Below are 10,782 nucleotides of genomic sequence, written 5' to 3' on the forward strand. Positions count from 1 at the left end.
GAGAATTGAGAAGTAGAAAAAGAACTGAACAGCACAGAGGAATAAAAAAGCAATGCAGTGAGGGAAACTGGACGCAGTGAATTGTAAAATTTCCCCAGCTTTGACAGAGCCAGGATTTCTTTTCTGCAAATGAATAAAATCAGCAGCCCTATTTCAGTCCAATTCTGTGAGCTGAGAGTATCAGCTTTACCAGCTGCTTCAGCAGCAGCTTTATCCCCCTCATTCACCATGAGGAGGGGGCCTTGCTTTTAAAGGTACTTCCATTACTTCGTAGCCAAAAATATAGACTGAAAGAAATGGCACTCTGAAAGCATCGGGGTCTCTGGAGGAGAGGGTGGGCTAAAGATAAGGAATGGACGTGAGGGGGAGGAAAACTGCACTCTTGAAAAAAAACAAAAATCTGAAATTGAGTTCCTAAAATGCCTAATTCTTTCTGAAAACCTTGATCTAGTAATTTTGGTTTCCCAGGAGAGCTAAAATATCGCTAAGGATATTATAAAACTTCTAATGATGTCCAATTTTGTTCTGCGATTCCAGGAAGTTATCTTGGCTCAACGAAAAGGCACAACCATTAGATAATGTCAAGTCTCCCCATCTTCTTGGTGTATCTTTGGGTATTCTAGCAAGAGGCCTGGCACAGTAGTTGTCTCAGTGCAGGTTTAGGCTTAGGGTGCAAATGCCCCAAGTCATCTGAAAGATGGTGCCTTTGTGAGAAAAGTTACAAATCTAGTGTAAATACTTCCAGTCCCAGTTAACCAAATTAAAGCTTATAGGTTTTACAACACACCTTAGGATTCTTTAGGAAACTATTGTACATAGGCCAGAAAGAACCGATGATGGACATGCTCAGGCAGCATGCAGCTGGAGTCCTCTGCTTTAGAAAGGTGGGGAGAGACACAGTTAGCAAAAGGCTTCGGACACAGCTAGCAATGAAATATCACACAGCCTCCAGCTTTTGCAGAAACATTTGCATTCAGCTGTTGAACTGTGATGACACTGTGACGCTCTGGAGATGCAATGCCAGGCTGCGGCCATGCTCAGCTGAGCTTTCTGATGTTCTGCAATTGTTCCTTTTGTTTGTAGAAAAAAGCCAAGGAGGAAGATTGCTTGATTCTGGCAAAGGGTGGCTTTGGAAGTAAAGCTCTCTCCCTCTCTAATTGTTCAGTTGGAGTGCTCAGATCTTTCCCTTTCATCCCTCCAGAGAGTTATTCGATGGTCCCAATGGCTTCACACAATCCTGCACACTTGAGGCAGTAAGCCAATGCCCCTCACACAACGCTCTGAGAGCTAGGTGCCTATTATAGGCTGTAATTCCTGGCCCTGCCTGTTTTCAAGAGAGCACAGATTTTATTTGTACTAACTATATACTGACCTTTGACTGCATCAGCCTATTATTTTTATCAGACTTAAAAACGTATCATGCACCAGTCAAGTGCCTGGCTGGTTCAAATTATGAGGCTTTTTTCTCATGATGTCATTCATGCCGAGCATCCTATTGACAGCAGCGTAATTTTTACACACCTTTGTGAATCCAGCTCCCAGCTGTCCTTTGTGATTGTAGTTACAGTAAATTCAGCGCAGCTCTTTTCACTGCGTTGTGTGCGAAAAGCAGCCATTGAAGGCCTGCCTGCCAAAGGGAGGCTGGCAGCCCAGCACCATGTAGAAGGTGCCCCTTCGCTCCACAACTTTGGTCCCCTCAAATAAAAGTTAAAATGTGGCAAGAGATGCAAAACTTAGGGAGAACTATGTGTGTGCCCACAATATCTCTTAGAAGATAAGATACCATATATTCTTTAAGATGTATCCCCTAAGTAAGCCTTGGAAATTATTAGCTTGGAGAGTTATCAGTGAACAACTTGTTCAGTATCACTTCAAGGCATGCTGACTGCATCCCTCATCACCAAGGGTTTGGAGGCTTGCAGACAGCCTGTTTTCAGCCGTACACAGATGCTGAATTCCCCTGTCAATATAGAGTTTTGTAACGTTATTTATCCCAGGTATCCAGGGAGTTGGGATTAGCTCACCTGTGTAGCTGGTGATGCTCTGGTCATTGTGTTTAGGTAGACTGAAATCAGTTGGAAATTACCGTCATGTCATGCAGTGACTCATTCCTCCTATGCTTTGCTGTGTACCTTCCCTGATGCAATGAAGGTCCAGTTTTGGCGGTCTGTCCTCAAAACCTAGTACATCTAAAGTTTGACCAGCGGTGGCTCAAGGAAAAGATTTTTTCCCCGGTGGGTCAGAGTCTCTTTGAGAAGCCTTTAACCCAATAATCTGCTTCTCTCATTTTTTGCTTCACAATCTGAATAATGGATGACTTTGGATAATGCAATGACCAAGGAACTGAAGAGTATGAAGAGTGAGCTGTTTGGGTCTAAAACTAAACAGTTGGAGCGTAAAGATTTTTTCAAGGGTTTATGCCAATTGGACATGAATGAAATAAAGAAATGGCTCTTCACCTCCATCAGTTCCAGAGAAGGAAGTTTCAAACAGCCTTGTTAGTTTGCATTGTGGACAAACATGGTTGGCTTGTACAAATCCTACCCGTGGATTATTATTATACATAATCCTTTATGTATACAGCTGGTCTGGTTTGAACCAAAGTCTAAAAAGTTGAGGAATCCTCATGCCAAATATGCATTTTGCATTCAATATCCTACTGAGCCATTCCGTGAGGGTATTCAGTGAAGGACTGAATGCATTCTCTCTTAAGAGTCCAAAGTAATCTTTCAAATTCCAATCTTTCAAATCTTTCAAATTCTTAGGACTCCAAAGAGGAAGTCCTAAGAAGAATTTCCTGTTCTCCTTGAGGGACGCAGTTTTGTACTTCCTTGGAAAAAAATCACTTGGGCAACTACTGTCCACCACCTAGTCTTCATGGTTTGATCAATACATTATGAGGGGTAATTTTGACAACATTTAGCTCTCCCTAATAATAATTATTTACCTGTTAGACACTCAGGTTTGGTGTGGAAATGGTATTGATAATATTGCTCCAGAAAAACATCTCATCACTGGCTGAAAGTCAAGCATCCCTAACTATACTATTAGATCTGATTGGTGCTTTCATTGCTATGGCTCATGGGATTCGGCTGACTTGTATGCAGACTCTTGCAATATCAGATGCACTGATTTTTTTTTTTTATTTTTTTTTTGTGTAGCTTTGAGATTTTCCATCAGCTAAGAAAGCTATGGTGGTTGTGGGCAGTTGCAGTTCTCCTGCTGTCTTAGCACGGAGCATGGGTATGTGTTTAGAGGTTGCTAGAACGGTAGTTGAGGTACAGAAAGTGATCATTTCAATGTTGAGTTGATATTCCTCTCTCACTGAGCTAATGCAAAGAATGCTACAGACAAATTCTGGCAGAACTGTATGGATGAAAGGAAAGACAGTATGGAACTAAAAATGATAGTTTGGGAAAGTTGTCAAAGAAAATGGAAGAACATTGTGAATTCCACTATGATTTTGCTCCATTTGGCTATCCGTCTTAGATTAGTAAGAGCCAGGTTAGAACAGACTGCATTTTGGCTGTTTAGAAAATGTTTGTATATGTGAATTCATTGTTATGTTAAAAAACATCTGTCCTTTCTCTGCATTACTGTTGCAAGTCGCTATTAATCAGGCATGGTAGTAGATAATATTTTTTGGTGTGCTTCAGTTGGAATTTTTTAAATAGTTCCTTTTAAATACTTTAGGATCACCGATTTTTGAATGTTCCTGTCACACAGATAAACCTAATCGTATATATTTTTCTTTTATCTGAACATTAATACATGATGATTATTTCCTGGAAGTCAAATTAAAACATATCAGACCAGTGCTGAGTGCCTTCGACAACCAGAATTAAATAGCGAATATAGGAACTGGGAAATACAGAGTAGGATATACACGTTTTAATGCCCAGATTCAACATTTTTCTGATGCACCAGCATATTTGTGTATTGAAATCTGTATTCGCAAACTGCCATAGCAATGCTAACAGTAAAGTGCATTTGCCAAAATCCTGAGTCGATTGTACATAGAAGCGCCTTTACTTTAAAATATCACGTGTGTAGTAAGCAGGAAGCAACAGGTCGTGTACCTACATGAGTCATATCTTAAAACGCTTCCAGCAGTCCCTGCACAATGGTACCCAAAGGCAGCATGCCAGAGGTGTTACTTTAAAGAGTAACGGCATTGCTTTGCAAACTGACTGTATTTCTCTGCGAGAGCTCCCTGGAAGATAGCGTCATTGTCATTAAACAGTAAAAGCTGCCAGGCAACTTCTGGGAGTTCTCAACAGGGTGCTGCTGAAATTCAGTCTCGCTTGAATAACTTTTTGCCTTTCACCTTCTTAAAAAGCCTTCTTATCTGACTATCAAAAATCAGCAGATCGACAGATTGGGCTCTAGGTCTTCTCCCTGTATTAGAAGCATTGAAGCGGAAAGTGGTTAAATCGCATCTAAGTGACAACTTAACATGGCTGATGCTGACTATGTATTGTAGAAATTACAACTCCATGAAAACAGGAACCCACAAACGGTCTTTTGAAGAGCAACATGTAAGAGTGCCTTCTGCTTCTTGCCGCACAAGATTTGAAGTTTTTTGTTTGCTTGTTTTCTTGGGCTTGTTTGTTTTGTATTTAGGAAAAGTGTTTACTTTAAAGAAAAGTGATAAAAAATTGAATGGAATCTATAACTTTGAGTAGTGCGTGAAGTAATCTCCCGTTTCTTACATGCCCTATAAAAAGGCTTTTAAGGGCTTGCTCCTGCCAGCATTTGTAAAGGAGCTTTTTTGCTCTCAGAGGACAAATCCTGCAATCTGGGGAAATCAGAATTCAATTTAGTTGTAATAAAACCAGACTCGTTGGTTCTTGAATGCAAGCACTACGCCTTACCAGCACTGACTGTAAGCAAGCTTAGAGTGAGTGGCCAAAGAACAGGAACAGCCGCTGAAAGGGGAATTCTGTGGTCGTTGGCTCTAGCATGGCAATGACCTGGCGTTCCGTGCGTAGATCTCGTTTATCCATTCAGCAGTTGCTCGACTCGGTGGCCACCTCTGGGAGAACACCCCCCTGCCCCCGGGGCTTAGAGAACCTGAACCCCACGCACCCGAGGCTCCGGGCTTTCTCAGGGTGTCAGGCAGCGCGAGTGGCCCCGGGACAGTCCCCGCGACCGGGGCGATGCGGAGCGCGAAGAGGCGGGGGCCGGGGGACGCTCGGGGCGCCGCAGTTTCCCCGTGGCGCTCCTGCCCGCGCCGCGGGGGGGGCCGAGCCCGCGGGAGCTGCGCTGGGTGCGGGAGGGCGCGGGGGCCGCTCGGAAGCCCTGCCCCCGCCTCCCGGCCCCGGGGCTCGCCCGCCCGCCCCCCCCCCGCCGCCCCCCTCCCGCGGGCTCCCCCGGCGGCCGCGGGGCGCTACTTGCCATGGACTTGCGGCGTCCCACGGCGGCGGGCGGCGGCGGGCCGCCGGGCGAGCTGCCCTCCTCGCCGCGCTTGCCCTCCGAGCCGGAGCCGGGGCCGGAGCCGGGCCCGGAGCCGCCGCGGGAGGCGGTGCTCTCGCTGTCGCTGCCCGCCCGGCTGCCGGCGAGGACGCGGGAGAGGAAGCTGGACTTGCGGGTGCCCGGGCAGTGCCCGCTGTCCGGCGAGTCGCCGCGCTGCTCGTCGAGGTCGCGGCAGACGCTGACCCGGCTGCGCTTGCGGGGCGAGCGGCGGGAGGCGGCCGCCCCGCCCGCCCCGAGGGCCCCGCCCGCCGCCCGCGGCGCCTCCTCGCTGCTGGAGGAGCGCGGCTGCTGTCCGTGGTGCTGCGCCGCGCCGTGCCGGCGGCGGGGCGGCCAGAGCTCCCCGCGGGGCTGGCGGCCCGGCGGAGCCGCGGGCGCGTGGGGCGGCGGCGGGGCGGCGGCGGGGCGCGGCGGGGAGGCGGCGCCGGGCGGGCGGGGCGGCGCCGCGGGGCCCTTCGGGGGCGGGTAGAGGCCGGTGTCCTCCTCGGCGGGGCCCGCCGGCCGCCGCGGCCGCCCGCACAGGCTCTTGTGGATCTTCTTGAGGCCCAGGTGGGCGATTTCTAGGATGTTGAGGAACAGGGAGACCGCGGCGATGCTGTTCATGAAGACCATAAAGATGGTCTTCTCTGTGGGTCGGGACACAAAACAATCCACTGTGTTAGGGCAAGGGGGGCGCGTGCATTTGTAAAGGGGGGACATGTGAAACCCGTACAAAAGATACTGACCTATCATAAAGCCCACTTCGACCACCGAGCGGGTCAGGATATGCAGGATATAGGTGCGCAGCAGGGAGCCTCTCAAGGGTGCCTTGTGCACCTTCTTTTGCTCCTCCAGCTTGCGCAGCTCCCTCTCCACTCTCCTGTGTTCCTCGGACGTGGGCTCCAGGTCTTCCAGCTGAGCCCGCAGGTGGCCCTTCCTCCTCTGTCGCTCTTTCTCGAGAGCCCGTAATCTGTAGAGCGCGTGGCCCATGTAAACGAGCGATGGAGAAGAGACAAATATGATCTGCAGTACCCAGTACCTGATCAAGGAGATGGGGAAGGCTTTGTCATAACAGATGTTGCTGCAGCCGGGTTGCTCTGTGTTGCAGATGAACTCAGACTGCTCATCATCCCACACGTCTTCGGCAGCCACCCCCAGCACCAGCATCCGGAATATGAATAGGATCGTGAGCCAGATCTTGCCAACTATGGTGGAGTGGATGTGCACTTCTTCGAGGATGCTGCCCAACAGGTTCCAGTCCCCCATGGCCAAAAGTTCATACCTGAAATACAAAAACTGATGTTCATTTAATACAATACTGGATTTCTTTTGGAAATGGCCCTTTTTAGTTGGTTCAGGCTGGTTGGGTTGGAGTTTTTTTGGGGTTTTTATTTTTTATTTTATTTTGTAATGATCTTTGATATACAGTCTTCTGAGCAAGACAGCTCTTAGAAGTTCATTATTTTTCACTTAATGGCTCTTTAAATGAATGCAGAATTCAGGAGTACTGGTGAAAGATGCAAATATGAGATTATTTTAAGCTTAAGAGAGTTTAATTTCAGCTGTAAGCGACAGTACTTCTTAACTTCCTACAGTTTTACACTGTTTTCTTCCCACTAGGAAAGAAGACACAAATCCTTTGCCACGTGTAATTTAGTTCTACACTCACTCCACTCCACTGTCTACGGTTTTGCCATAGTTTTGCCATAACATAAAATGCTCATGGCTTTCATTTGTTTGATAAAGTTTTGAGAAGTATCCTTCTCTGTGACAGAAGAATGTTTCATTTTTTACCCCAAGGTAGTAGCATTATCAGTGCCACACATCCAATATTTTCCCATCTACCAGGATAACAATTAACAAGTTTCTCACTCAGATTCCTAAAACTAAAAATACATAGTTAATTAACACATAACTGTGCATGTGTAAATACTCTCAGTGCTAGGATAACTAAGTTAATAAACTAAGAGTGCTTCTAGGATTAAAATCTTTAATTTTATGCATTTAAAGTCTTACTGAATCGCCAAGACTTTGTCTTAATTATGAATTTCAACATATGAGATAAATAAAACAGGGATTACACGCTGGAGTGATGTGGAGGTTTTTAGCTGTGAGTGTGAGATGATCTTTCTAACTACCACTTTCCCAGATCATCCCAGCAAAATGATCTACGTTCTGCTGCCAGACGCTTGGTTTCCAAGCCCCTTCTCTGGAAACTATTCAGGAGCCTCAGGTGATGTGGGGAATTGAAACATAAGGTATTTGTTTGTGAGTGCACCACATGTCTGGTGTTGTGTCCCTGGAATTTTCCCTGCTAATGTGCTAATGTGGTAATAAAATATTGAAAGCATCTGGGATGATATCTACCTTAGGGTTTGCACTTGATTTTTTTTTTTATGCTACTGTACTTTCAAAGCCTCCCAAATTCCACTAAACCACAGCCTTTAGGAAAGTGCAATTTCTAAGCTTTTTTTGAGAGTGGCTGGTTACAGTACCCAAAATCGTAACGTAATTGTAATTGATGGCACAGCTGGGTGATACCACCATTAGCAGTAAGGCTTGGTTATGGCTCATGGTATGATCCCGCGTAATAAAATTCTGCTTTGAGGCTGTATTTATCCACACTGCAAGTAAAGATTTTCAGTTGTAACCAAGAGTGTCAACATTCTCTGCATAGCCATTCTACAGACTTTATTATTACATCTCTGGGATTTGGGGGGGGTTCTTCAAATTTGAATTTTCACAATGAACTTCTCTTTTGACACTGGGAACTGGCTGAGGAAACTTAGCTAGTCCAGCAATTTCTTTGGTGCTGTGATACTCCTGGAATATCTTCTTTCCCTGCTCATTCTCTCCCTTGTATATCAATGAAACAAGATACATGGGGAAAAAAAAAACAACCCTCAGAAAGAATTATTGTAGTCCATTTTCCTCATCTTTAACAAACAACTGCAGATCTTTCTTCTGACTTCATATGGATTTTATTCAGAGCAGATATCAAATCATCGCAATGTCGTAGGCTGGGTGGGCATAAAGACGTTTGTGGCACTTAGGCGCATGCTTTAGTCATGGGCTTGGCTGTGTTAGGTTTATAGCTGGACTCAGTGATCTTAAAGGTTGTTTCCAACCTAAATGATTCTACGATTCTACATTAAAATATTTGCTGAAAAATGTTACATCTCAAGCTAACAATGTTCAATCTGTTTTTCCAAGCTTGGAAGTCCTGATACAGAATAGTTCACCTTCAGTAAAGCAAGAAGTAGAGGTTTACACAGAGCAAGCTCCCAAACCCAGAGTACTCAAGAAGCCAAGCAGAATTGGGTGACACTTGCTGGCTGCTCTGTGCAGCTTCCCCTGAAAGGTGACTGAATGGTGTCAACACAACAGTCAAGCAAAGGAGCTTTGGGTATATTTGCTGCCTGCTAAATGGCTGATCCCTCACTGAAACTCATAGACTCCACACACAAAAAAAACAACCAACAAACCAAACAAAACAAAACCAAGTGACATGCTAAAATGTAAATGCAGGAATAAAAGGGAAAGGAGACATGTTTTAATCCCAGAGGTGAAATGCTGGCATTCCTCTAGCAGTAGGAATTACCATTGCCCGTTTTGGAACAGAAAGTGAATGTAACCATTCGGGGTAAGAGAGGACAAGAAGAGGAGTATAAACATATCACTGACTCTCCAGATGTTTGTTTCTTAGGTTGCTTCTACCAGTATTTAAACAATTCTGTCCTCACCTTTCCGTTATAGCAGGCAACAGGGGACAGTAATTGTAGGAATGGTCTAATTCACTCTCTAAGTGAGCTTATTATACCAAGACACCTTCCCTCAAGCCTGCACTGGTAGAACCACAGTATAAATATTGACACGGTAATGTTGTGTATAAAGAAGTTAATCTAGAGCCGCAAAAGCCAGGGTTTCTAAGAAATCAGCCAAAATACTTTACAACCTTGTCACAGCAATGTGCTTCCAACTTTTCCATCTTTCCATTCCCTCGTCTTATTTGAGTTCTGTGTAACATAGTATTTCAGTTCACTGTAGGAGAGTAATCTGAAATATCAATGATATCATTATTTCCAGTCTACTAATAGACTAGAAATTCTAGCATTCTGGTATACTAGCCTAGTATATTAAAAAGATACCATTTTTAGTATAGATAATACATACCTGAGATATTTCTCATTATACCATCTGACGACCTTTGTGTCTGTCCAAATATGTTTAAATGGTTATTTAAAACAATAAAAACTCATGCATGTCATCAGTTAGAACCAGATGGAAACCCACCATTTCTCTTGTAAGTTTATTTCTCAGTTTTGCTACTTTTTATTTTAAAGTTTTTTGATTATTTGCCACTCTTCAAATCACTTCTGTATTAAATTTATGCCAGGTTTTCATCAGCTGTGATTTGAAAAAGCAGAGTTAAATCTTAAATTTCTCTTCAGGAAAAGTTAAATGCTAAGGTGCAAATACTCCTGGGTTTAATTCTCATTGCTTCGAGGCTGACAGGGACCTCCCTGCTCCATACTGCCCTAGGAAGAATTATTTTTCTGCCGCTTACCTTAGGAGAAAGCCCTTGGTTAGTCTATCTTAGAGTATTGCAGAAGGAGCACGCAGCGCTGCCGATTGCTACAGCTCAGAGACCTTCCTTCGACAGTGCTAGGACATCTTTTTATTTTTTCAAGAGCCAAAGCATAGACGTGGTACGCTGAGCGGACTTCTCGGTTCTTTGTAGCTGGATGCCAAGATCACTCAGTCTAAACTATCTGTGCGGGGTTTAAAAATCATCAGATGATAGGATGGTGCCCCTAGCCAAAATTATCGTGCAATTATTTTAGTCAGTGGCATCTAACAAAGCCATTCCCTCAAGGCTCAATCTGTACAGCAATCGTTTGCAATGTCCCTACGCCTTGTTTTAGCTGGTTCTTCAAACATTATCCCTCCACCCAGCTCTCAAATGAATTTTTTTTGGTAAAATGTCTAAATAGGCAGCCTTTACTGTACAATAGAGTCTTACATTTTCTTTACATTCCATTAGTTTCGCTTTGAATCAATGCGCAGGGATCGATCGGTCATGTCCGATTTCATACTCTGTTGCCTGGTGAGTTAATTTAGGATGCGTTAGACTGAGTCTTTGGAAATGGAGGCCACTGGGACCGAGACTCGAGTCTTCAGTTAGAAACACAGTAACCCTTCTTCAGTTGGGTTAAAGTGCCATCCCCAAGCCCATTCAGAATCAGAAACAAGGTTTAAAAAAGGAAGGTGAGTTGCCAAAATGGAGTTTTGTGAGAAATCTGGGCCAACAGAGCTGAGGTTCTGATCCTA

At 44.9% G+C, this 10,782-nt stretch overlaps 1 protein-coding gene across 1 annotated transcript; it reads right to left on the reverse strand.

Moving 5' to 3' along the window:
- Window positions 1-5,106: 5,106 nt before the first annotated feature.
- GJA10 (gap junction protein alpha 10) lies at window positions 5,107-10,190 on the reverse strand. Its single transcript, XM_040598061.1, has 3 exons — window positions 10,019-10,190; window positions 5,917-6,733; window positions 5,107-5,628 (listed from the first exon to the last, which is right to left on the reverse strand). The coding sequence occupies exons 2-3, from the start codon at window positions 6,715-6,717 to the stop codon at window positions 5,107-5,109; spliced, it is 1,323 nt and encodes a 440-aa protein (XP_040453995.1). The 5' UTR covers window positions 6,718-6,733; window positions 10,019-10,190.
- Window positions 10,191-10,782: the final 592 nt, after the last annotated feature.

The sequence above is a fragment of the Falco naumanni genome, chromosome 6 (assembly GCF_017639655.2).
Source record: "Falco naumanni isolate bFalNau1 chromosome 6, bFalNau1.pat, whole genome shotgun sequence".
NCBI classification, from domain to species: Eukaryota; Metazoa; Chordata; class Aves; order Falconiformes; family Falconidae; genus Falco; species Falco naumanni.

What these genes read in the sequence shown, in the direction of transcription:
- GJA10 (XM_040598061.1), bottom strand. Translation starts at nt 6,717, where the DNA reads ATGGGGGACTGGAACCTGTTGGGCAGCATCCTCGAAGAAGTGCACATC. An exon ending in CGCCCCCGAAGGGCCCCGCG is followed by an intron (nt 5,629 to 5,916) that starts GCGCCGCCCCGC and finishes CTCGACGAGCAG; the next exon opens with CGCGGCGACTCGCCGGACAG.